Source organism: Mobula hypostoma, chromosome 12, assembly GCF_963921235.1.
Source record: "Mobula hypostoma chromosome 12, sMobHyp1.1, whole genome shotgun sequence".
Lineage (NCBI taxonomy): Eukaryota > Metazoa > Chordata > Chondrichthyes > Myliobatiformes > Myliobatidae > Mobula > Mobula hypostoma.
Window position 1 is genome coordinate 2889280 of NC_086108.1, and position 25919 is coordinate 2915198.

Below are 25919 nucleotides of genomic sequence, written 5' to 3' on the forward strand. Positions count from 1 at the left end.
AATGAGTGGCGTGAGCTCCTTCACTTACGGCATTGAAGGAACAGTATTCTTTCATGATTCCAGGGAAGCGTCTAATGCATGTGAAGTTTATTTTTCGCATCATTTCATTGAGAGGAACCAAGATAGAATTCCTTGAGAACAGTTCTGCAGGATTGTTGAATGTCGGGTAGATGAAATCATTGTATTCTTCCATAGTTTTTGCTGGCAGAATTATATCTTCAGGTAATTCCATTTCATCGTTTTCATTTTTCTCAATCTTGTCTTCTCCAACATCCAATAAGAACTCAAAATATCGTCCTTCTCCCTCACTCAGTCGCATGTTTCTCTTCAATTGAAATTTGATGAAGCTTCTCCATAAGTAGGATTTTTTAATGCATGAATTCTCCACATCAGCATCATTTCACAATTGCTAGACACTGATGGAAATCGCCACAGCAAATGGTTAAAATACCCCTGAAGGCCTCATTCTTGCCACATACATCACGAAGAGTCCGGTCCATGGCTTCAAAGCTCTCCCTCCTAATCATGGGGCACTTATCCCAGACTATAAGCCTTGCATTTTGGAGTAAATTTGCAGTATTGGTGTTTTTAATCGATGTTACAAAGGGCATCGTCATTGACCTTGAGGGGTATTTTGAATCTTGAATGTGCTGTCCTACCAGGCATCAATGTTGCTGCAATACCGGATGATGCTACAGTAATAGCAGCACTTCCATCTCCCCTAACTTTAGCAGGGATCAAGTTGATGATAATTGTCCTCCTGGTGCATCAATGCAAATCATTGAAGAGAGATTCCTTTCCAAGCAGTCGCACACATATTCGTATACTTCTCTGCCGTTCTGTTCTTCATTGCCGTTTCTGTAACAATTCTTTCTGACCAGTCAAGGTTGTTAGTCCTGAGCTGAACCAATGGACCACTCTGAGTCTGGCCTCTACTCTTTCACCTGTTTGGCATGGGTGACCCTACCAAGAGCCAAAGCATAAAGCCCTGACTCCAGACAACACAACTCTCCGGGTCATTGAGGCACACGAGCCTCCAAACCCTACGGCAAGAATGTCTCGGCCTGAAACGTCGACTGCACCTCTTGCTAGAGATGCTGCCTGGCCTGCTGCGTTCACCAGCAACTTTGATGTGTGTTGCTTGAAATTCCAGCATCTGCAGAATTCCTGTTGTTTGAGCAAGAATGTGGTTCTCTTGGATGAGCTCTAAACTGACATTGTGGGAAATATAGATTGCTGTTAACTATCTCTGTACTGAAGGCATAATTGCTATCCTGACGAAGGGTCTCGGCTCGAAACGTCGACTGTACCTCTTCCTAGAGATGCTGCCTGGCCTGCTGCGTTCACCAGCAACTTTGATGTGTGTTGCTTGAAATTCCAGCATCTGCAGATTTCCTCGTGTTTGCATAATTTCTATTAATAACTTTACCCAAGAGAGCAGGAATGATAACAGAATTTGAGAGCACAAATAAGGCTTCCTCTTACTTACAGTGTGAGCATATTTTAACTGAGCTGCCTCATCATAGTACATGATATTCAGTCTTCTGCTCTGGTAGTCTGTGCAGTTGGAGGCACTGGATATCTAGCACAGGGAAAGAAAAAACAATATTGTCATGACCTTGAAGGAAGGAGTAGAAATGCGGGTGTTCATATAAAGCTTTACAGTATAGGTGACCCAGGTTTAATTCCCGCCACTGTCTGTGATGAGTCTGTCGATTCTCCCCACGACGACATGGGTGTTCTCCGGTTTCCTCCCACATTGGAAAGGTGGGGGGCTGGGTGGGTGTGTGTGTGTGTGTGTATTGATATGTATGGATATGTATGTATAGATAGGGGGAGAGGGACAGAGGGAGAGACAAAATTAAGTTCTACACTTTGGGATTAGAAAGATGAAAATCTGCCTTGACGACCACTGGGAAGATACAGTGCAGAAGGAGGCTTTAACCCAGAGGCCATTTATTTTCCGAAACGCCATTCTATTTGTTCCTATTTTCTGAATTTTGTCCCTTCCATAACTCAATATTTCTTCACAGTATGAGACAAACAATACCAGGGGTGGTGAACATGCGGCACGTGTCCAAGAAGACACGTGGAATAATTTTGATGGCACACAGCACGTGGTGCAGCGCTCGATCTTTAAACCTCATTGGACAGCAGAGTCTTTGCTCGCTGAATACTGTAGGGTGTATCTTACGGAATTTGGGTTGCTGATCATAACAATCACTGTGAAATTTCACTATCACGCACCATTTTATTGAAATCACTTATATTTGTTATTTCAATTCATAACTCAAGTCAGAATAACTGATGCCAAGATTAAGGAAGGCATTTTTGTTGGTCCACAAATCAAACAGGTCATCAATGACAGGCAATTCGAAGAATTTCTAGTAGGGCCATAGTAATCACATGGAAGGCATTCAAGGATGTTGTTGAACATTCTCTTGACAACAGCAGAGCACAAAACCATGTGCAGCTGGTTGACACATGCTTCAAGCATGAAGTGTAACATGACACTAAAGATTCATTTTATGCATTCCCACTTAGACTTCTTCCCTGCAAATCTTAGCACTGTTAGTGACAAGCATGGTGAAAGGTTTCACCAGGACATTGTGGTCATAGAGAATCGGTATCAGGTCAACTGGAATCCATCAATGCTGGCTGATTATTCTTGGACACAAGCGTGAAGCCTCATACACTGAGTACAAATGAAATTCATCAGCAAAACATTTTTAGCTTAGTTGAACTATTACAGAGCATCAGCCCTGTTATTCAATTAAATGCACTATATTCAATAGAAGTTAATTTCTTGTTTCTCTAAATTCCTGTGATACAAATAATCTGAAATTCGATTTTGAGCTTCAAGTGAACAAAAAAAAATTGAGAAAGCAACCCTTCCAAAAAAATCTGTTCTCCAGTGAAATCATCATCATAAACTGCAGTTTACATGAGCACCATTGAGAGTGCCCTGACAAGCTGCATCTCCGTCTGGTCTGGGAGCAGCCCAGCATCGGACTGGAAGCCTCTATAAAGGACTGTGAGAACGGCCGAGGAGATTTAAGGGGTCTCCCTACCATCCATCAGGGACATTTATGAGGGCCCTTCGTATTATCAAGGATCCCACCCATCCACCCAGCCTCCTCTTTGACTTTTTACCATCAGGCAGCAGACGCCAATGCATAAAGACAAGAACGGTCAGGATGAGAAACAGTTTCCTCCCCCAGACCATTAGGCTTCTGAACTTCCTGCCGCACTGTATTCAAAATGTCACTGGTTAATCTGTTTCAGTATAATATTTAATATTAATGCACTTTAGTTTCCCAATTATGTGTTATTCATCTGTAGATTAATATCCTTACCTTGTGTGTTCTGTGTACTACTGTGCTTTACACCCTGGTTCAGAGAAATGTTGTCTCGTTTCTATATACATTATATGGTTATATGCTATATGCACGTATGTTGTTAAATGACAATAAACTTGACACTTGATATCATCATCATTATGTGCCGTGTTGTATGACATGGGCAATCATGGTCTTTCCATTAATTTCAATCTGTCTGTTATACTTTCACTAATGGTAAAACAATTAGTACACATAAATAAACAACGTAACTCATCTTTTTTCCTTAAAAATGCCCATAATTATAGTTATGAATGAATTAACCAAAAACTTCTGTTCAAAATTACCATGATATATCAGAAAAATATTTAGAAGATGATCCCAAACTTGGGCAGATGCTCTCAGGGATGGACAGAGGTGGTTGTCTGCCCCTCACACACAGCAGCAGCTGAAGAACCAAGGGGCTCTGGAAGTGAATTTCCAAAGGACAAACTGTGAGCTGGAGGAACACCAAATGAGCAGCCATTGCTCTTTCTTGCTGCATTTCCCAGATCTGCTTGCACAAGATCCAGGTTCATACATCCAGCCTTCCTCACGCCGCGGATCAGAGTTTGTTCCGGTATTATGGTTGGCTTGTTAATCTTATTAGACAGACTGATTACTATACTTAAAAGAACATGATAAATGAGAGTAGCAGCAGTCCATTCGGTCCCAAATATCAGTTCTGCCACTCGATGAGATCTGGGCTGATCTTTTGTTTGGCCGATGCTATCTTGGCGCTGTAGCCAGCTGGTGGTGTAGTGGCATCTGTATCGGACCTCGAGGCGAGTGCTCCTAGGGTCGTATCCGGCCCGCTCATCGCGTGCTTTCCATCCGTGCAGGGTTGAATGTCGAACCAGTGACTCAGCCTCGTGAAAAAAACAGACAAATGCTAAATAAAGGACAAGACTGCCAACTGATGCGCCACAAGGCGCAGAAAGGAACAACCAAAACAACGAAATCTTGATGCAGGAAGTGAGGCGACATTTGCAGGCTGCCCAGCACAATTCTCACTGCCGTGACGCAAACGACGCATTTCACTGATGATTCAAAATCCATCTGACAAATAAAGCTAATCTTAAAAATCTTGAATTTCCACACTATTTTCCTAAATTAACCCATAAACTTCTATTATACCTAAAAATTAGTTAGCTCTATCATGGGCACTAGTCTCCGTAGTTTCCAGGATACCTTCAAGGAGCAATTCCTCGAATAGGTGGCGTCCATCATTAAGGACCTCCATCACCCAGGGCATGCCTTGTTCTCACTGTTACCGTCAGGAAGGAGCACAGAAGTCTGAAAACACACACACACTCGATTCAGGAACAGTTTCTTCCTCCCGCCATCTGATTTTTTTTTTGGTATGTGCGTGCATGCGTGTGCGTCGTTGGCAGGACAATGTCTTTTTCATGCCTATACAAGGCGTGGAGCGAGACAGAGAGACTGTGTGACACGCCACTCCTCACACAGACATTTCCCAGTATTGTCCCTTTATTTTATGAGGTAGAGTTGCGATCTCGACACTCAATCCGGCACGGATGGAAAGCGTACTTGGGAGCAGCCCGACTGGGTTCGAACCCGGGAACCTCCGTTCCCGGGTCCGGCTCATTGCGCCACCAGCTGGCCCCTGCTATCTGATTTCTAAATAGGCAACGAACACTACCTCTCTACTTTTTTATTTTCATTTTACCGTACTTACTTAATTCACCTATTTAATATGTATATTTACTGTAATTCATATTTTTTCTATTATTAGGTATTGCCGCAAAGACAATAAATTTCACGACGTATGCTGATGATGTTAAACCTGATTCTGAATCAAATGATCCATCTTAAAGATGCTGAGTATCAGAGACTCTGTTGACATCAAAGATTCTGCAGGTGTTGGAAATCCAGAGTAATTCACACAAAATGCTGGAAGAACTCTACAGGTCAGGCAGCACCGATGGAGAGGAATAGACAAATCGATGTTTCCTGATGAAGTGTCTTGGCCTGAAACATCAACTATTTATTCCTCTCCTTAAATGTTGCCTGAACTGCTGAGTTCCTCCATCATTTTGTGTGAGAGCCTCCACAGTACTGCTGTGGGTGAAGAAATTCCTTCATCAGTGTATGAATGTATCTAGTCACCCCAGTGAGGAAACATTAACTCCCCGTCCACCTCTATCACAGCTTGCTTCAACAAGATGGAAGTTTTCCCACAACCTGCATTACATCTCCTCCTGTTTTAACATCCCGATACGGCAAACCCAACACACAGGAACACAAGAGGCTGCAGCCCTCCCCATCAATGGAAACGCTGACATGAGGCACCACCTCAAAAAGATGGCACCCCTTATCACTTACTTCCTTACTGTTCAGTACGCCGCTGGCATTTAGGGCAGCAGTGAAGGTCGTCCATCTCTGGTGGTGTTCAGGGCTTCCTTCATCGTGTCAGTAGCTTCCTCTCAGTTTTCACTACTGTCAGTCATGCAAGTCCCAGGTGGAGACTCAGGAATACTGTCGCACTCAGATGTAGAAGGATTCTTCATTGCTGTTTCAATATCAGTTTTGTTTGACCGGTCAGGGTTGTTAGCCCTGAGCTTAATCCCAAACCTGGAGGACTGGTGGACCACTCTTAACCTGGCCTCTACCCTTTGACCTGTTTGGCATGGGTGACCCTGCCAAGAAGCCAAAGCATAAAGTCCTGACTCCAGGTCATTGAGGCACGCAAGCCTCCAAACCCTACGACAAGGTTGGAAGATCTGTTATCAAGAATCTCCACTATCTGGGCTGTTACTACCATCGTGTAGGAGGTACAGATTCCTGAAGTCCTGTACCACCAGTTTCACAGAATCATGGAGTCATAGAAATCTACAGCACATTACAGACCCTTCAGCTCACAATATTGTGCCGACCTTGTAACCTACTCTAGAAGCTGCCCAGAATTTCCCTACCGCATAGCCCTCTATTTTTCTAAGCTCCATGTACCTATCCAAGAGACTCTTAAAAGACCATGTTGTATCTGCCTCCACCACTGTCGCTAGCAGCCCATTCCATGCACCCACCACTCTCTGTGTGAAAAACTTACCCGACATCTCCTCGATACCCATATCCAAGCACCTTAAAACTAACACCCCTCGTGTTAGCCAATTCAACCCTGGAAAAAGACCTCTGGCTATCCACACGATCAATGTCTGTCATCATCTTGTACACCTCTATCAGGTCACCTCTCATCCTCCATTGCTCCAAGGAGAAAATGCCAACTTCACTCAACCTATTCTCATAAGGTACACCTTCCAATCCAGGCAACATCCTTGTAAATCTCCTCTGCTCACTCTCTCTAGTTTCCACATCCATCCTGTAGTAAGGTGACCAGAACTGAACACAGTACTCCAAGTGGGGTCCTATATAGCTGTAACATTACCTCACGGCTCTTGAACACAATCCCACAGTTGATGAATGCCAACACACTATATGCCTTCTTAACAACACTGTCAACCTGCGCAGCAGCTTTGAGTGTCCTATGGACACGCACTCCAAGATCTCTCAGATTCTCCACACCGCCAAGAGTCTTACCATTGCTACTATGTTCTGTCTGCAAATCTGACATATCAATATGAACCACCTCACACTTATCTGGGTTGAACTCTATCTGCCACTTTTTAGCCCAATTCTACATCCTATCGATGTCCCGCTGTAACCTCTGACAATCCTCCAGACTATCCGCAATACCCCAACTTTTGTGTCATCAGCATACTTACTAATCCACACTTCTAATTCCTCATTTTATAAAAATCACAAAGGGAGGGGTCCCAGAACAGATCCCTGAGGCACACCACTGGTCACCAACCTCCATGCAGAATACAAACCATCTATAACAATCTTCTGTGAGCAAGCCAATTCTAAATTCACAAAGCAAGGTCTCCTTGGATCCCATGCCTCCTTACCTTCTGAATGAGCCTTGCATGGATCCATATACACTACATCCATTGCTCTACCTTTCTCGATGTGTTTTGTTACCTCCTCAGAGAACTCAATTAGGCTCATAAGACCATAAGTCATTGAAATAGAAATTGGGCCATTTGGCCCATCGAGCCTGTTCCACCATTCAATCATGGCTGATCCTTTTTTTCTCCTCCTCAAACATATTTCCCAGCCCTCTCCCAGTAACCAATCAAGATCCTGTCAACCTCTGCCTTAAATACACCCAGCAACCTGGGTTCCACAGCTGCATGTGGCAACAAATTCCACAAATTCACCAGGCTCTGGCTAAAGAAATTTCTCCACATCTCAGTTTGAATGGACGACTTTCTATCCTGAGGCTGTGCCCTCTTGTCCTAGACTCTCCCACCATGGGAAACATCCTTTCCACATCTACTCTGTCTAGGCCTTTCAACATTCAAAAGGTTTCAATGAGATCCTTCCCTCATCCTTCTGAATTCCAGCAAGTACAAACCTAGAGCCATCAAATGTCCCTCGTATGATAACCCTTCCATTCCTGGAATCATCCTTGTGAACCTCTCCAATGCCAGCACATCTTTTCTAAGACAAGGAGCCCAAAACTGTTCACAATATTCAAGGTGAGGCCTCACCAGTGCCTTATAAATCCTCAGCATCACATCCTTGCTCTTGTATTCTAGACCTCTTGAAATGAATGCTAACATGGCATTTGCCTTCCTCACCACTGACTCAACCTGCAAGTTAACCTTCAAGGTGTTCTGCACAAGGACTCCCAAGTCCCTTTGCATCTCAAATTTTTGGATTTTCTCCCCATTTGGAAAATAGTCTGCACATTTACTTCTGCTACCAAAGTGCATGACCATGCATTTTCCAGCATTATATTTCATTTGCCACTTTCTTGCCCATTCTCGTAATCTGTCTAAGTCCTTCTGCATTCAATATCCTCAATACGACCTGCCCCTCCACCAATCTTTGAATCATCTAAAAACTTGGCAACAGAGTCATCTATTTCATCATCTAAATAATTTATATACAGCATAAAAAGGAGTGGTCCCAGCACTGACCCCAGCGGAACACCACCAGTCACTGGCAGCCAAGCAGAAAAGGATCCTTTTATTCCCACTCTCTGCCTCCTTCCAATCAGTCAATGCTCTAACCATGTTAGTAACTTTCCTGTAATACCATGAGCTCTTAACTTGTTTAGCAGCCTCATGAGTGGCACCTTGTCAAAGGCCTTCTGAAAATCCAAATATACAACAACGACTGCATCCCCTTTATCTATCCTACTTGTCATCTCCTCAAAGAATTACAACAGGTTTGTTTGGCAAGATTTTCCCTTCAGGAAACCATGATGACTTTGTCCTATCTTCTCCTGTGTCACCAAGTACTCCATCACCTCATCCTTAACAATAGACTCTAACATCTTCCCAACCACTGAGGTCAGGCCAACTGGTCTATAATATCCTTTCTGCTGCCTTCCTCCTTCCTTAAAGAGTGGAGTGACATTTGCAATTTTCCAGTCCTCTGGCACCATGGCAGAGGCCAATGATTTTTGAAAGATCATTTCTAATGCCACCACAATCTCTAACGCTACCTCTTTCAGAACCCCAGAGTGCAGTTTATCTGGTCCGGGTGACTTATGTACCTTTAGGTCTTTCAGCTTTTTGAGAACCTTCTCCCTTGTAATAGTAACTGCACCCACTTCTCTTCCATCACACGGTACAACATCTGGTACACTGCTCGTGTCTTCCACAGCGAAGACTGATGCAAAATACTCATTTAGTTCATCAGCCATCTCCTTGTCCCTCGTTATTATTTCTCCTGCCTCATTTTCTAGTGGTCCAATATCCACTCTCATTTCTCTTTTTTTTTCCTACTTGAAAAAGCTTTTACTATCCAATTCGATATTATGTGCTAGCTTGCTTTCATATTTCAACTTTTCTCACCTAATGATTCTTTTAGTTATTCTCTGTAGGTTTTTAAAAACTTCCCAATCCTCTATTATCCTACTAATTTTTGCCTTGTATGCCCTTTCTTTTGTCTTTACATTAGCTTTAAATTCCCTTGTCAGCCACTGTTGTACTATTTTGTCATTTGAGTATTTCTTCATTTTTTGAATACACTTGTGTTTGTCCATCACCTTCCTCATTTTTCCCAGAAACACATGCCATTGCTACCCTGCTGTCATGCCTGCCAGCAGCTCCTTCCAATTTACTTTGGCCAACTCCTCTCTCATACCACTGTAATTTACCTCACTCCACTGAAATACTGCTACATCAGACTTTACTTTCACCTATCAAATTTCAAGTTGAACTCAATCTTATTGTGATCACTGGTTCCTAAGGGTTCTTTCACCTTATCCGCCTCTGGTTCATTACATAACAGCCAACACAGTATAACTGATCCCCTAGTAGGCTCAAAAACAAGCTGCTCTAAAAAGCCATCTCTTAGGCTTTCAACAAACTCACTCTCTTGCGATCCATTACCAAGCTGATTTTCCCAATCAACCTGCATGTTAAAATCTCCAATGACTACCATAACATTACCCTTTTGACTCGTCTTTTCTATTTCCTGTTGTAATCTGTGGTCCACTGTTGGGAGGCCTGTATATAACTGGTATCAACATCCTTTTACCCTTGCAGTTTCTTAAAACAATGCACAAGAACTCAACATCTTCCGATCCTATGTCACATCTTTCTACTGATTTGATGCCATTCTTTACCAGTAGAGCCACTACCCCCTCTGCCTACCTTCCTGTCCCTCTGATATAACGTGTAACCTTGGACATTCAGTTCCCAACTACACCCATCCTTCAGTCATGATTCAGTGATGGCCACATCATACCTGACCATCTGTAATAGTGGGAACAAGATCATCCACCTTATTTCTTATACTCTGCGCGTTGAGATACAACACCTTGAGTACCACATTTGCAACCCTTTTTGATTTTGCATCCTTAATGCACTAATACTCACCCTGCTGGTTGCAATTATTTCCTATCATCTGCCTCCCCTTCCTGACAGCCTGACTGCACGCTACCTTAACTTTTTTTAATCATCCGTCCTATCCTGAGTCCCATCGCTCCGGTTCCCGATCTCCTGCCAAATTAGTTTAAACCCTCCCCAACAGCTCTAACAAACCTGCTCGCAAGAATATCGGCCCCTCCTCCGGTTCAGGTGCAACCCGTCACTTTTGTACAACTCATACCTCCCTCAGAAGAGATCCCAACAATCCAATAACCTGAAGCCCTGCCTCCTGCACCGGCTTCTCAGCCACGCATTTATCTGCCAAATCACCCTGTTTCTACCCTCACTGGCGCGTGGTATAGACGGCAATCCAGAAATTACTACCCTGGAAGTCCTGCTTCTTAGCTTTCTACCCACCTCTCTAAAATCTCCTTTCAGGACCTCTTTTCCTTCCTATGTCATTAGTACCAATATGTACCAAGACATCTAGCTGCTCTCCCTCCCTCTACAAAATGTTGTGGATAGGATCTGAGACGTCCTTGACCCTGGCACCTGTAAGGCATGACCTGCCCTTGACAAAGCCATGCTGACTATCCCTAATCAGATTATGTCTCTCTAAAAGCTCATAAATCCTGCCTCTCAGGATCTTCTCCAACAACTTGCCCACCACTGAAGTAAGACTCACTGGTCTATAATTTCCTGGGTTATCTCTACCCACTTCCATAGAACCATAGAAACTACAGCACAGAAACAGGCCCTTTGGCCCTTCTTGGCTGTGCCGAACCATTTTCTGCCTAGTCCCACTGACCTGCACACGGACCATATCCCTCCATATACCTCCCATCCATGTATCTGTCCAATTTATTCTTAAATGTTAAAAAAGAACCCGCATTTACCACCTCGTCTGGCAGCTCATTCCATACTCGCACCACTCTCTGTGTGAAGAAGCCCCCCCCAATGTTCCCTTTAAACTTTTCCCCCCTCACCCTTAACCCATGTCCTCTGGTTTTTTTCTCCCCTTGCCTCAGTGGAAAAAGCCTGCTTGCATTCACTCTATCTATACCCATCATAATTTTATATACCTCTATCAAATCTCCCCTCATTCTTCTATGCTCCAGGGAATAAAGTCCTAACCTATTCAACCTTTCTCTGTAACTGAGTTTCTCAAGTCCCGGCAACATCCTTGTAAACCTTCTCTGCACTCTTTCAACCTTATTTATATCCTTCCTGTAATTTGGTGACCAAAACTGAACACAATACTCCAGATTCGGCCTCACCAATGCCTTATACAACCTCATCATAACATTCCAGCTCTTATACTCAATACTTCGATTAATAAAGGCCAATGTACCAAAAGCTCTCTTTATGACCCTATCTACCTGTGACGACACTTTTAGGGAATTTTGTATCTGTATTCCCAGATCCCTCTGTTCCACTGCACTCCTCAGTGCCTTACCATTAACCCTGTATGTTCCACGTTGGTTTGTCCTTCCAACATGCAATACCTCACACTTGTCAGTATTAAACTCATCTGCCATTTTTCAGCCCATTTTTCCAGATGGTCCAAGTCCCTCTGCAGGCTCTGAAAACCTTTCTCACTGTCTACTACACTTCCAATCTTTGTATCATCAGCAAACTTGCTGATCCAATTTACCACATTATCATCCAGATCATTGATATAGATGACAAATAACAATGGACACAGCACTGATCCCTGTGGCACACCACTAGTCACAGGCCTCCACTCAGAGAAGCAATTCTCTACCACCACTCTCTGGCTTCTTCCATCGAGCCAATGTCTAATCCAATTTACCACCTCTCCATGTATACCTAGCGACTGAATTTTCCTAACTAACCTCCCATGCGGGACCTTGTCAAAGGCCTTACTGAAGTCCATGTAGACAATATCCACTGCCTTCCCTTCATCCACTTTCCTGGTAACCTCCTCGAAAAACTCCAATAGATTGGTCAAACATGACCTACCACGCACAAAGCCATGTTGACTCTCCCTAATAAGCCCCTGTCTATCCAAATGCTTGTAGATTCTGTCTCTTAGTACTCCCTCCAATAACTTAACTACTACTGACGTTAAACTCACCGGCCTATAATTTCCCGGATTACTTTTCGATCCTTTTTTAAACAACGGAACAACATGAGCCACTCTCCAATCCTCCGGCACTTCACCCGTAGACAGCGACATTTTAAATATTTCTGCCAGGGCCCCCGCAATTTCAACACTAGTCTCCTTCAAGGTCCGAGGGAACACTCTGTCAGGTCCCGGGGATTTATCCACTTTAATTTTCCTCAAGACAGCAAGCACCTCCTCCTTTTCAATCTGTACAGTTTCCGTGGTCTCACTACTTGATTCCCTCAATTCCATAGATTTCATGCCAGCTTCCTTAGTAAATACAGACGCAAAAAACCTATTTAAGATCTCCCCCATTTCCATTTCCTTTGGTTCCGCACAAAGCCGACCACTCTGATCTTCAAGAGGACCAATTTTATCCCTTACAATCCTTTTGCTCTAAATATACTTGTAAAAGCTCTTTGGATTATCCTTCACTTTGACTGCCAAGGCAACCTCACGTCTTCTTTTAGCCCTCCTGGTTTCTTTCTTAAGTATTTTCTTGCACTTCTTATACTCCTCAAGCACCTGATTTACTCCGTTTCCTATACATTTCATACAACTCCCTCTTCTTCTTTATCAGAGTTGCAATATCCCTTGAGAACCAAGGTTCCTTATTCCTATTCAATTTGCTTTTAATCCTGACAGGAACATACAAACTCTGCACTCTCAAAATTTCCCCTTTGAAGGCTTCCCACCTACCAATCACATCTTTGCCAGAGAACAACCTGTCCCAATCCACTCTTTTTAGATCCTTTCTCATTTCTTCAAATTTGGCCTTCTTCCAGTTCAGAACCTCAACCCTAGGGCCAGATCTATCCTTGCCCATGATCAAATTGAAACTAATGGTGTTATGATCACTGGAACCAAAGTGCTCCCCTACACAGACTTCTGTCACTTGCCCTAATTCGTTTCCTAACAGGAGATCCAATATTGCATCCCCTCTAGTTGGTCCCTCTATATACTGATTTAGAAAACTTTCCTGAACACATTTTACAAACTCTAAACCATCTAGACCCCTAGCAGTATGGGAGTCCCAATCAATGTATGGAAAATTAAAACCCCCTACCACCACAACTTTATGTTTCCTGCAGTTGCCTGCTATCTCTCTGCAGATTTGCTCTTCCAAGTCTCGTTGACTATTGGGTGGTCTGTAATACAATCCCACTAATGTGGCCATACCTTTCCTGTTTCTCAGCTCTACCCATAAGGACTCAGTAGACAAGCCCTCTAATCTGTCCTGCCTGAGCACTGCTGTAATATTTTCCCTAACAAGTAATGCTACTCCCCCACCTTTCATTCCTCTGCCTCGATCACAACTGAAACATCGGAACCCTGGAATATTAAGCTGCCAGTCCTGCCCCTCCTGTAGCCAAGTTTCACTAATTGCTACAACATCATAATTCCACGTGTCAATCCACGCCCTCAACTCATCCGCCTTCCCCGCAATACTCCTAGCATTGAAATATATACACCTCAGAAGATTTTTACCACCACTCACAACCTTTCTATCAGCGGATTTGCTTAAACTTTCAATATCATTTATTTTCACCCCAGCTACACTGTCAGCTCTGGCACTCTGGTTCCCATCCCCCTGCAAATCTAGTTTAAAGCCTCCCCAATAGCACTAACAAACCTCCCTGAAAGGATATTGGTCCCCCTGTGGTTCAAGTGTAACCCGTCTCTCTTGTACAGGTCCCACCTGCCCCAGAAGAGGTCCCAATGATCCTGAAATCGGAAACCCTGCCCCCTACACCAGTTCCTCAGCCACGTGTTCCTCCTCCAGAGCATCCTATTCCTACCCTCACTGGCACCTAGCACAGGTAGCAATCCTGAGATTACCACCCTTGAGGTCCTGCTTTTCAACTTCCTACCAAGCTCTCTATACTCACTGTCCAGGACCTGTTCACTCTTCCTTGCTATGTCATTGGTACTGATGTGCACCACGACATCTGGCTGGTCACCCTCCCACTTCAGAATGTCATGCAATCGATCAGAGACATCCTTGACCCTGGCACCCGGGAGGCAACAAACCATCCTGGATTCCCTGTCACGACCACAGAACCTTCTATCTGCACCTCTAACTATCGAGTCCCCTATCACTACCGCTCTCCTCTTTTCCCCCCTCCCTTCTGCACTGCAGAACCAGACTCAGTGCCAGAGATCCGGCTACTGCAGCTAGTCCCAGGTAAGTCATCCCTCCCAACAGTATCCAATGCGGTATACTTGTTGTTGAGGGGAATGGCCACAGGGGAACGCTGCTCTGCCTGCCCTTTCCTCTTCCCTCGCCTTTCCTCTTCCTTGAACAAGGCAACAACATTTGCAACCTTCCAATCCTCTGGTACTTCTCCCGTCCCTATTGATGATGGAAAAATCATCGCCAGAGGCTCAGCAATCTACCCCCTCGCTTCCCACAGTAGCCTGGGATACATCTCATCTGGTCCCAGCGACTTACCCAATTTAATGCCTTTCAACAGCTCCAGCACATTCTCCATACACTCAAAGTGTTTTAGTCCACTGTAAGTTATTTCCACAATTGCCAATATCCTTTTCACTGGTGAATACTGAAGCAAAGTATTCTTTAAGTACCTCTGCTACCTCCTCCGACTCCATGCACATTTCCACTATCACACCTGATTGGTCCTATTCTCACACGGCTCATCCTCTTGCTCTTCACATACTTGTAGAATGCCTTGGGGTTACACTTAATCTTCCTCACCAAGGCCTTCTCATGGCCCCTTCTAGCTCTCCTAATTTCATTCTTGAGTTCCTTCCTGTCACACTTGTAATTTTCTAGAGCTCTAGCAGTACCTAGTTTCTTGAATCTTTCTTAAGCTTTTCTTTTCTTTGTAACTAGATTTTCTAGATCCTTTGAACACCATGGTTCTTTTACCGTACCATCATTTCCCTGCCTCAATGGACCATACCTTTGCCACATTTCTGCCATGCATTTCCCTGAGAGCATCAGCTCCCAATTTATGTTCCCAAGTTCCCACCTAAATGGCATTATATTTCCCCCTACCCCAATTAAATGTTTTCCCAAATTGTCTGCTCCTATCCCTCTCCAGCGCTATGATAAAGGAGATAGAGTTGTGATTGCTACCTCCAAAATGCTCTCCCACCGAGAGATCTGACACCTGACCAATACCCAGATCAAGTACAGCCTCTCCTCTCGTTGGCATATCTACATATTGCATCAGGAAATGTAACACACCTGATCACACCTAACATACTCCATCCCATCTAAACCTCTTGCCAGTCAATATTAGGAAAGTTAAAATCACCCATCACAACAACCCTATTATTATTGCACCGTTCCAGAATCTGCCTCTGTATCTGCTCCCTGAAGTCTGTCACTGTTCAGGAATAGCTCCCTTTTTACTGGGTTCTTTGAACAATTTGCATAACCCTAACCTGACCTCAGCAAAGAAGCATGAAGAACCACCTCTTGTACTACCGTGGACTTGTCCCCAATAGTGGTTTTGTTTTGCACTAAGATCTGGTTTTGCACAGTCTTGGTTTTCACTGCCTTCTATAAAATATAGCCCACAATGTTATGCCAACCCTTTAAACTTCTCTAAGACCAATCTAATCCTCCCGTCCCACACAGCCCTTCATTTTCTGTCATCCATGTGCTTATGTGAAAGTTTCGTAAATTCCCCTAATGCTTCTAACTCTACTACCACCTTTGGCAGTGCATTCCACACACCCACCACGCTGAGTAAAGAACTTACACCTGACATCCACCCATACAATTCCCTCCAATCACCTTGAAACTTTGCACCCTTGAATTAGGCATGTCTGCCCTGGGAAACAGTCTCCTGTATTCACGCTTTCTATGCCTCTTATCGCCTTGAACACCTCTATCAAGTCACCTCTCATTCTCCTTGCTTCAAGGAGAAAAGCCCTAGCTCGCTCAACCTGCCTTCATAAGACATACCCTTTAGTCTAGGCAGCAGCGAGGTAAATCTCCTCTAAGGCATTGGATATGGAAGCATTTGAATCGAAATGGACTGCAATGCTGCTGCAAGCTTTTCTCTGTACCTGTACCTCACTGCATTTGTCCTCACAACAATAAACTCAACGACTTGACTTGACATGTCAATATACAGCCACCTTTAATTCCACCAACCTACCTCTCCATAATCACCCCTCCCAGGCATCCAGGCTTCGATGTCAAACTTGCGGTAAGCAGGCAGCCCCAGTTCCTGAGTCGGCATATCCAGAAGTCTGCCAAACAAAAAAAAAGAGAATGCTCAGGCCCGCAGAGACTGAGTGAGGGCGAAAGTCAAGCTTAAAATGGGCAGGGAAGTGCAACACCGCATTAAACAGATCCAGGATTGGCAGGTGGGTTTCAATGGAGGGCTCCAGTTTCTTTCCGCAACCCAAATGTTTGCTGGTATGTAACTGGGTGCTGTACACTACCCCTAGTTTGTGGCAAGGGGACCAAAGGAAGCATGGTGGCCACAGTAGCACAGCAGTCACAGTGAGACGTTACTGGGGCGTCAGAGCTTGGAGTTCAATTTTGACGCCATCTGAAAGGAGGCTGCAAGTTCTTCCTGTGAGCACGTGGGTTTCCTCTGGGTGCTCTGGTTTCCTCCCACATTCCAAAGACCTACTGGTTGGTAGGTTAACTGGTCATTGTAAATTGTCCTGTTATCAGGTTAGGGTTAAATCGAGGGGACTGCTGTGTTGGGCTGGAAGGGCCTGTTCTGTGATGCATCTGTAAATTAAAAAAGGGAGTTGATAGACCAGTGATAAAGAAAGATTAAAGAGATTAACTTTATTTGTCACATGTACAGTACATCTAGTCACACAATGAAATACGTCACTTGCATCAAATTAAATCAGTCAGGATTATGCTGGGGCAAGAGTTGCCATACTTCTGGCACCAACATAGCATGCCCACTACTCACGAATCCTAACCCATACGGACTGTGGGAGGAAACTGGAGCACCCAGTGGAAACCCATGCGATCATGGGGAGAACGTACAAACTCCTTACAGGCAGTAGTAGGAGTCTAACCCCAATCTTACAATCGGTGCTGTAAAACGCCATGCTAACTGCTACATTACAGTATAGCACGGATACAGGCATTTTGACTCATTCAGTCCACCCCCCCCCCCCACAATCTAGTCCCAATTTTCCTGGGTCAGGCCCACATCCTTCCAAGCACCTGGTTCTTAAACGAAACAACAGTACCTGCCTCAAACACTTCGTGCCATCAAGCCAGGTGGATTAAACTATGAACCAGATTGATACTTCACAAGGTCTCACACAGGAGAAAACCCACAGATGCTGGAAATCCACAGCAACACACACAACATGCTGGAGGAACTCAGCAGGTTGGGTGTCGGGCAACATCTATGGAAAAGAGATGGCTCAGGTCAAGACCCTTCATCAGGACTAGAAAGGAAAGGGAGAAGTCAGGGTAAGAAGGTTGGACAGGGGGGGAGAGGAGGAAAAAATACAAGGTGGAAGGTGGTAGGTGATAGGTGAAACTGGGAGAGGGAGAGGGGTGAAGTAAAGAGCTAGGAAGTTGATTGGTGAAAGAGACAAATGGCAGAAGGAGAGTCTGATAGGACAGGACAGAAGACCATGGAAGAATGGGAAGGGGGAGGAGCACCAGAGGAAGGAGATGGTCAAGTAAGAGAAGATGTGAGAGAGAGAGACAGAAATGAAGAACAGTGAAGTGGGGTGGGGGGCCCTCATTACCAGAAGTTCAAGAAACCAATGTTCATACATCAGTTTGGAGGGTACCCAGATGAAATATAAGGTGTTGTTCCTCCAACCTGAGTGTGGCCTCATCGAGATAGTAGAGGTGGCCATGGACAAATGGGAATGGGAAGTAGAAAGACATAGGGTCTGTCCTTGCATAGCATCTTTCAAGTGGCAAAATTTCCCCACACTGTCAAACCTGGCTCAGCTTCCTCAGGTGACCAAATGCATACATGTAGTATATTTTAAAGGGACCATACATATGCTGGGTCAGCTGGGTGTGGGGGAGAATTCCTGAGCTTATTGCGAGGATTATAGAGATGGAGGGGATTACAGGCAGGAAGTGGCCAAGCTGTTGAGGAATGTGAAGATTTTGTTTGCTAGTAGCCTGGGCATGTCAACAGGCACTGGAGTGGTTGTCCCACTGTATGGTGAACTGAGGCTGAGGGCCTGCTCCATCTGCTCTGGGGTTTGGGGCTATGGACTCACTTTTGTTCTGAATGTTGTTGGTGCTTTTATCATTTTTTCTCTCTCTCTGCACGTTGGGTGTTGGTGTTTATTTTAAATTGGGATCTTTCGGTTTTCTTGCTTTGAGGCTGTCTGTAAGCATACAAATCTCAAGGTTATACATCGTTTGACAACAAATGTACTTTGAACTTTGAGAACGTTGGCTCCTTGCTGGGTGAACAGGTCTTGACTACCTTGCAAGACTCTCTATCACTTACTCAACTGAGGCCTTATTCAAAGCAAGGATGTACGCTGAGGCTGTATGACGCACTGGTGAGGCTTCACTCGGCTTACTATCAGCAGTTTGGGCTGCTTATCTGAGAAAGGGTGTGCTGACGTTGGAGAAGGTTCAGAGGAGGTTTATGAGAATGATTCCGGGAATGAAACTGAATATGCTATTATGGTCATTACCTGCCAACCACATTCAGGGGATGGTCACAGTTGGGAATTGGATGTAGGAAAAGCTGTGGACGCCAAGTCATGTGGTATATCTAAGGCAGAGTTCGATAGGTTCATGATTTGTATGGACATTTGAAGGTTACAGGGAGAAGGCAGGTGAATGGGATTCAGCCAGAAAATAAATCAGCCATGACAGAATGGTGGAGCTCATTAGACAGGCCAAATGGCCTAATTCTGCTCCTGTGGCTTACGGTCTTATATAACTTCAACAGGGGCAGGGCCATCCTAACCAGAGCCACAAGAAACAGATCTTCACTCAAAATATCTCAGCAATAAGGTACCCTGCCCCAAACTTCCCAAGCAGAACAGGCTTGGCCTGGAGTCACTCTCACTTGTAATGGAGTCCAAGGTCGGAGAAGATCTCCTTCTGAAGTGACACAAACTCATCCAGTAACTCTGTGCTCTCGCCTCCTGTCTCGGCTGCCGTCACTCCAAACATCTCCACCTTGAATGGAATACAAACAAGCTGATAGAAACCAATCCTTTAGTAGAGAGAAAGCTTTAGAAGAAGAATTTTTTAAAAACTCTAGTTAGGCCACACCTGAGCACCGTGTGCAGATCTGGTTGCCACACAGTAAGACTGTGCTGGAGAGGGTACAGCGGAGATCTGCCAGGACATTGCTTGGAGAGGGGCTTTTCAGTTAAATGGAGACAACTGTTTAGGTTGTTTTTCTCTGGAGAAGAGGTGGCTGAAGGGTGACCTGATGGAGGTGTACAAAACAACGAGGGGGTAGATTGGGTAGTGTACCGTATCCGATCAATTGCGAGAATGTGGCGAGTGAATCGGCTGGACCTCGGATGCACGAAGTACTCTCTTTGGGCACAGGCTTTTGAGCGCTCATCTTTTGTCCCAGCAGGTCCAGTTCATCACTCCTACACTGTAAGTTGCCCAGCGTATACCATTACTAATACAACTCAGTAAGGACACTAAATCAGACCCCTCCATTGTCGTTCTTGCTCCGCACAATACGTACCAGGTAGATAGTAAGAATCTTCTTCTTTTGCTGGGGGAGCTGTCTACAACAGTCTTAATATAAGATTAAGATAAGCTTTATTTGTCACGTGTATTTACGAAACAATGAAACATACAGTGAAATGCTTCGTCTGGCATCAATGACCAACAGTCCAAGGACTGCGCTGGGGGCAGCTCACAAGTGTTGCCACAGTTCTGGTGCCAACATAGCATCCCACAACTCACTAACCCTAACTGGTACATTTTTGGAATGTAGGAGGAAGCAGGATCACCCGGAGGAAATCCAAGCAGTTATGGATAGAATCCTTACAGTGACAGGAATCGAGACCGATCAGTGATCACTGATTCTGTAAAACGCTGCGGTTAGGGCAGTTGCTACCATGCCATACTCCTGCTGCTGCATGTAAGGAGCTTGTACGTTTTCCCCACGGGTTTCCTCCCGCTGCTCCGGTTTCCTCTCATACAGATGGGCTAGAAGGTTAATTGGTGACATGGATGTGATAGTGTGGTAGGGCTTGCTGGGCCGGTAGGGCCTGTTATCATGCTGTATTTCTGAATAAAAATCTAGATAAGCACTTGAAATTGTCAAGGCAGAGAAGGTTGTGGATCAAATGCAGGCAGATGACATAAAATCCATGAACAGCATGGGCAAAAGGGCCTGTTTCTGCACTGTACAACTACATATAACTTACTGCCTTTGTCTCTATTGTAATAGTCACTTTAGGGGTTTTGGATCAGAATTCCAAAACTTCCAATGTTATCTTAACCACTCAGACAGGTAGAGGCTCCAGGGAAAGACAGATCACTTTTATCGTTTGTGTCACAACATGGATCAGCCGCTGAGCTCCCTCACTCCCCTCAAAAGTTGCCCACATTCCAAGAACCAGGCACTGGCACACGTACATGTTACGGTGTATTTTGGGGTTAGGACATATACTACTTCAGCTACTAACCTTCAGATCCGAATAGGGACCGTGGATTAAATTTAAAATGCAACTCGGAATGAGGAATCAGGCACTTAACTGGTATATGTCTGCATATGCATGAATGCAATTGACAGCCCATTGCATGAATACGACAGTAATTAATACTCATTTTGGGTGTGTTGGTCGTAAAGAAAACTCAAAAGAAGTATTAAGGGGGCATTGAATAGGACATGATATAGAAATTACCCTGTAACTTTTGTACTTTAACATATAAAAACGTGCTATAATGTTGGGTTGGGGAGTCTCTCTCTCGTGACTCCAAAGGACTGTCAGCTTACATGTCTGTGTTGGATAAGACTACTTTTCTACCTATCAGCTGCATCTGTTCCGTGACTTTGTTTACTTTACGATGTACCCAGCAAAAATTATGTTGACACGTGGCAGGCAGTGCTGCCCCTTGATTCTTTAAACTCTAACCATAATAAGAAGATACATACTGATAATCTGTACTGCCAAATAAAGCAGTAAATGATTTTTTTTTACACCCTACCAAGCGTCTCACGCTAGCTTGGTGTCAGCTAGATGGAGGCAAGAACACATGACATTGAATGAAAAGTTTTAAAATCCTCAATGGCCTGATGCATACATCAGTATTTGGTCAATAAATGGTTACAGTAACAGTATTATTCATAAATTATGTATTTTTTCCAATTGCCTTTTTAAAGTATTCATATTAATCTTTGAACAAGTCATTTATTTGAATGTCCCTGTTATACCTTATTTTTTACATTTTATTTTTATTTGGATAAATAAAAGAGGAGAAAAACTGAACATAAAGAAGAATCCTGAAGGACCTAGCATTCTAAAATCAGAAACTCGAGCAGCCGTAAATAAAACAAAACATAACAGAGCAACTGGTCCAGACAATGTCGCTGTTGAAATGCTACTGGCCTTAGAAGATTTTGGAATAGAGAAAATAACAGAAATAGCAAATGAAATCTATGATCATGAGGAGATACCTGATGATTTAAGTAAATCAGTGTTCATCACACTTCCAAAGAAAGAGGGAGCAACAGAATGCGAGTTACATCGTACAATAAGCCTGATGAGCAGCGTGGCAAAAATTATTCTCAGAGTAATCATGATGAGAGCAAGAAGCTGTATAAAACCAGAAATCAGTAAAGAACAATGCGGCTTTGTGGAAAACACTGGAAACAGAAATGCAATTTTCATGCTACAGATGATCTGTGAACGAGCCATCCAGGTACAAAAAGACATCTACCTATGTTTCATTGACTATACAAAAGCTTTTGACACTGTCAGACACCAAGATGTTCTGGAAATGTTTCAAGATCTTGACACAGATGGGAAAGATGTACGTTTCTTACGAAACTTATACTAGGACCAGACAGCATCCATCAGAATAGAAGGAGAAGTGAGTGAGTATGTGCTCTATTCAAAGAGTTCAAAGGAACATCTAAACAAGCCTGATGTATTTTGGAAACAAGTCCTGTGTACTGATGAAGTTAAAATAGAACTTTTTGGCCACAATGAGCAAAGGTATGTTTGGAGAAAAGAGGGTGCAGAATTTCATGAAAAGAACACCTCTCCAACTGTTAAGCACGGGGGTGGAACGATCATGCTTTGGGCTTGTGTTGCAGCCAGTGGCACGGGGAACATTTCACTGGTAAGAGGGAAGAATGAATTCTCTGAGTTTCCAATATGTTTCAATTGATGAGTTTCATCAATTTCACTTTGCACGTTCTTAATTTCCTGTTTTAAATTAGAAGTAATTTTGTTGCTATCTACAACTTGAAGTTGTTTTAATTTTCCTTGAAGGTCTGCTAATTTATGTGCATTGAATTTTTTCATGTGAGTAATAATGGAAAAAATTTTCCCTCTCAGTACAGCTTTCAATGTATCCCATAAGATCACTGGTGACGTTTCTCCCGTGTCATTATGGTGTAAGTATTCTTTGATTTCTCCCCTTAATTTCTCCATTACTTTCGGGTTATTGAGTATATGTGAATTTAACCCCCATAGTGTTTTCCTCATTTTCCTTTCCAGAATTAGAGACACAGAGACTGGACTATGGTCCGGCAGATCAATTGTTGCAATATTACAGTTTTTTATCCTGAGTCTATCTGTATTAAAGATGAAGAAACAGTCTATCCTTGAATAGGCTGAATGAGGGAAAGAGTAATGTGTATAGTCTTTACTAGTGGGGTGTAATTCCCTCCACACATCTATAATTCCCAGCTCCTCCATCAATGAATCCACTTTCCTAGTCAGAGGTTTATTCTGAAAAACTGTTCTTGAAGAATCTAATGCAGGGTTTAACCTGATATTAGAATCCCCTCCATAGATTACTACCCCTTGAGAGCTGACCATTAGGTCAAAAATGTGCCTATAGAATGACCATTCACAACCTGGAGGAGCATAAACATTCAGCAATGTTATTTCAGTACCTTCTATTCTCCTGTAATTTTTACAAATCGTCCATCTTTGTCTTTAGTCTCTGAAATATGTTCATAATTAAGAGTACTTGACATTAAAGTAGCTACCCCTCTTTTGTGGCCCAATTTATATGATGAATAAAATACATGCTTAAAGCCCATTCTTTTTAATTTTGCATGTCAGATTGGCTCATGTGCATTTCCTGAAGGAAGGCTATTTGTGCCCTCTCTTTTTTCAATTTAGACATAATCTCATTTTCCTTAATTGGATTCAAAACCCCACCAGTTCAATTTGCATTTTTCTCTTAATAGAAAAAAAACTCTCCTTTTCTAAACCAACAGTAAGTAATTCCTTCTCAACAGTAAACCAGAACATTAAATCAAACCCTAGGCATTTTTGAACATAGAACATTTGAAAATTTTGCCTGACTTCCCACAGTGAGGCCTGAGCACCGACTGCCTCAGTTCAGAGGGATAACCCCTATCTCCAGTCTGTGTTAGAGGGCCCCCGCAGTGTGAACAGTCACAGAGAATTCTCTCCTTTTCATGTCTCGACCATATTGCTCTCATTCACGTTAGTCTATCTAGATTATTTTCAATTACCAGCTTTCATTTTACCTTTAAGTACGATTTACTCTTTTCAGACATTTCTCAATTAGTCTACACTCTGTACGTTCGCGTCTGAATACTTGCAGCTTTTCCTTGTAGCTTGACACTCTGGCTCGAGTGGGGCGTCCTCACCACACTGACTGCCACGTCAACCGCCGAATCTTCTCCAGTAACGACTCCGGTTGGGTGATAACTTTTGTGGGTAGTCCCCGAACCGCCAGATCCAACGTTGCCTCTTCCACTGTAGCGTAGGTTTTTGTCCCCTTGTCGTAAAAGACTCTTAGCCGAGCTGGATACAGGGTCTGAAATCTGAAGTTGTTCTCCTTCAGGACCTTCCATGTTTCCATGTATTCCTTCCGTCTGGCAAGGATCCCCGGTGCATAATTGTGGTCTAAACTGATTTTACAGTTGTTCCACATAAAGCCTTTCTTTTGCCATGCCAGTTTAAGCACTTCTTCCTTCGTTCTGTATCTGAGAAATCTGACTGAAATCGATCTGAGCTGGGCATCTGCCGGGGGGCTGTGGTGCCAACGCGCAGTGGGCCCTTTCTATCTGTAGGTCTTTTGCATCTGGTGTGTCAAGGTTCTCTCTAAGCAGCTTCTCCACGAAGGGAATCACCAGTCCGGGTTTACCTTCAGTTCCTTCGGGAATTCCGTAGATCCTCACATTTTCCCTTCTTGGTCTATTAGTTTCCACTGGAGCTGTTCTTGTAGCTTTAGCATTTCTGCTATCACTTCCTCTGAGTTTTGCAGCCTCTCCTCAGTCCCTACAATCCTCGCTTCGGCTTCATCTAACCTCAGATTAGTTTTTCCTATTTCTCCTTTAATGTCTTCCAGCTGTTTGTTGATATCTTGTTAGAAATAACAAATCTCTAAGAATCAAAGTCAGATTCACTGATTCTTCCACATTATCTCCATCCTGGCTAGCCGTGGGGGAGCTAGGCCCCTCGTCTTGCTGCGACTTTTTATAGTTATCAGCCTTCTGAGTGGACTTTTTAATGTTGTACTTAGACTCCATCCTTGCCCCTTCTATTGATATAGTTATACAATACTAAATATTTGTCTAATTTTGACTTTGGGGCAGTTTACGTTTTTTTTTTGTCCTACGCTGCCATTCTCTTGGAGACCCAGAAGTCCTCTCGTCCCTGTTGTACCTTTATGAATGGCAAAAGCCCAGGTAGTATGGTAGGGCATCACTGTAGCATAGCACAACACTTTATAGTATCAGCAACTTGGATTCAATTCCCGCCACTGCCTGTAAGAAGTTTGTACACTTTCCCCGTGACTGCGTGGGTTTCTTCCAAGTGGCTGACCTTAACAACGACGATGATGAGTTGGAGTATAGAGAGGAAGTGGAGCGGCTGGTGGACTGGTATGAGAACAACAAACCGAGTCTGAATGTGGAGAAGACAAAAGAACTGATTGTGGATTTTAGGAAGGTGCAGATGAACAGCCCCCCTCTGCACATACATGGCTCCTCTGTAGAGAGAGATAAGAGTACCAATTTCCTGGGGATTCACCTCACCTGGTTCCTCAATAGCACCTCCCTGAACAAGAAGGCACAGCATCACCTCCACTTCCTGAGGAGATTGAAATGAGGTACACCCCACCCCATCCAGAAGCACCATTAACAGTGTCCTGACAAGCTGTATCTCAGTTAGTCTTCCTTCACCTGGTCCCTCGCCTTCCTTCAGTTAGTCCTGGCGAAGGGTCTTGGCCTGAAACGTCGACTGTACCTCTTCCTAGAGATGCTGCCTGGCCTGCTGTGTTCACCAGCAACTTTGATGTGTGTTGCTTCAATTTCCAGCATCTGCAGAATTCCTCGTGTTTGCGTTTTTACAAAAGCTGTATCTCCATCTGGT

At 43.8% G+C, this 25919-nt stretch overlaps 1 protein-coding gene across 2 annotated transcripts in view; it reads right to left on the minus strand.

Annotated features, from left to right (window-relative positions):
- sars2 (seryl-tRNA synthetase 2, mitochondrial) overlaps nt 1–25919 on the minus strand; it is a 137479-nt gene that overhangs the window by 31016 nt on the left and 80544 nt on the right. For both annotated transcript variants that reach the window (XM_063063495.1, XM_063063494.1), the window contains exons 12-14: nt 19427–19539; nt 16547–16640; nt 1490–1582 (exon numbers count right to left, since the gene is read on the minus strand). In XM_063063495.1, coding sequence (XP_062919565.1) covers nt 1490–1582; nt 16547–16640; nt 19427–19539 — 300 coding nt within the window. The remainder of the gene's footprint in view (nt 1–1489; nt 1583–16546; nt 16641–19426; nt 19540–25919) is intronic.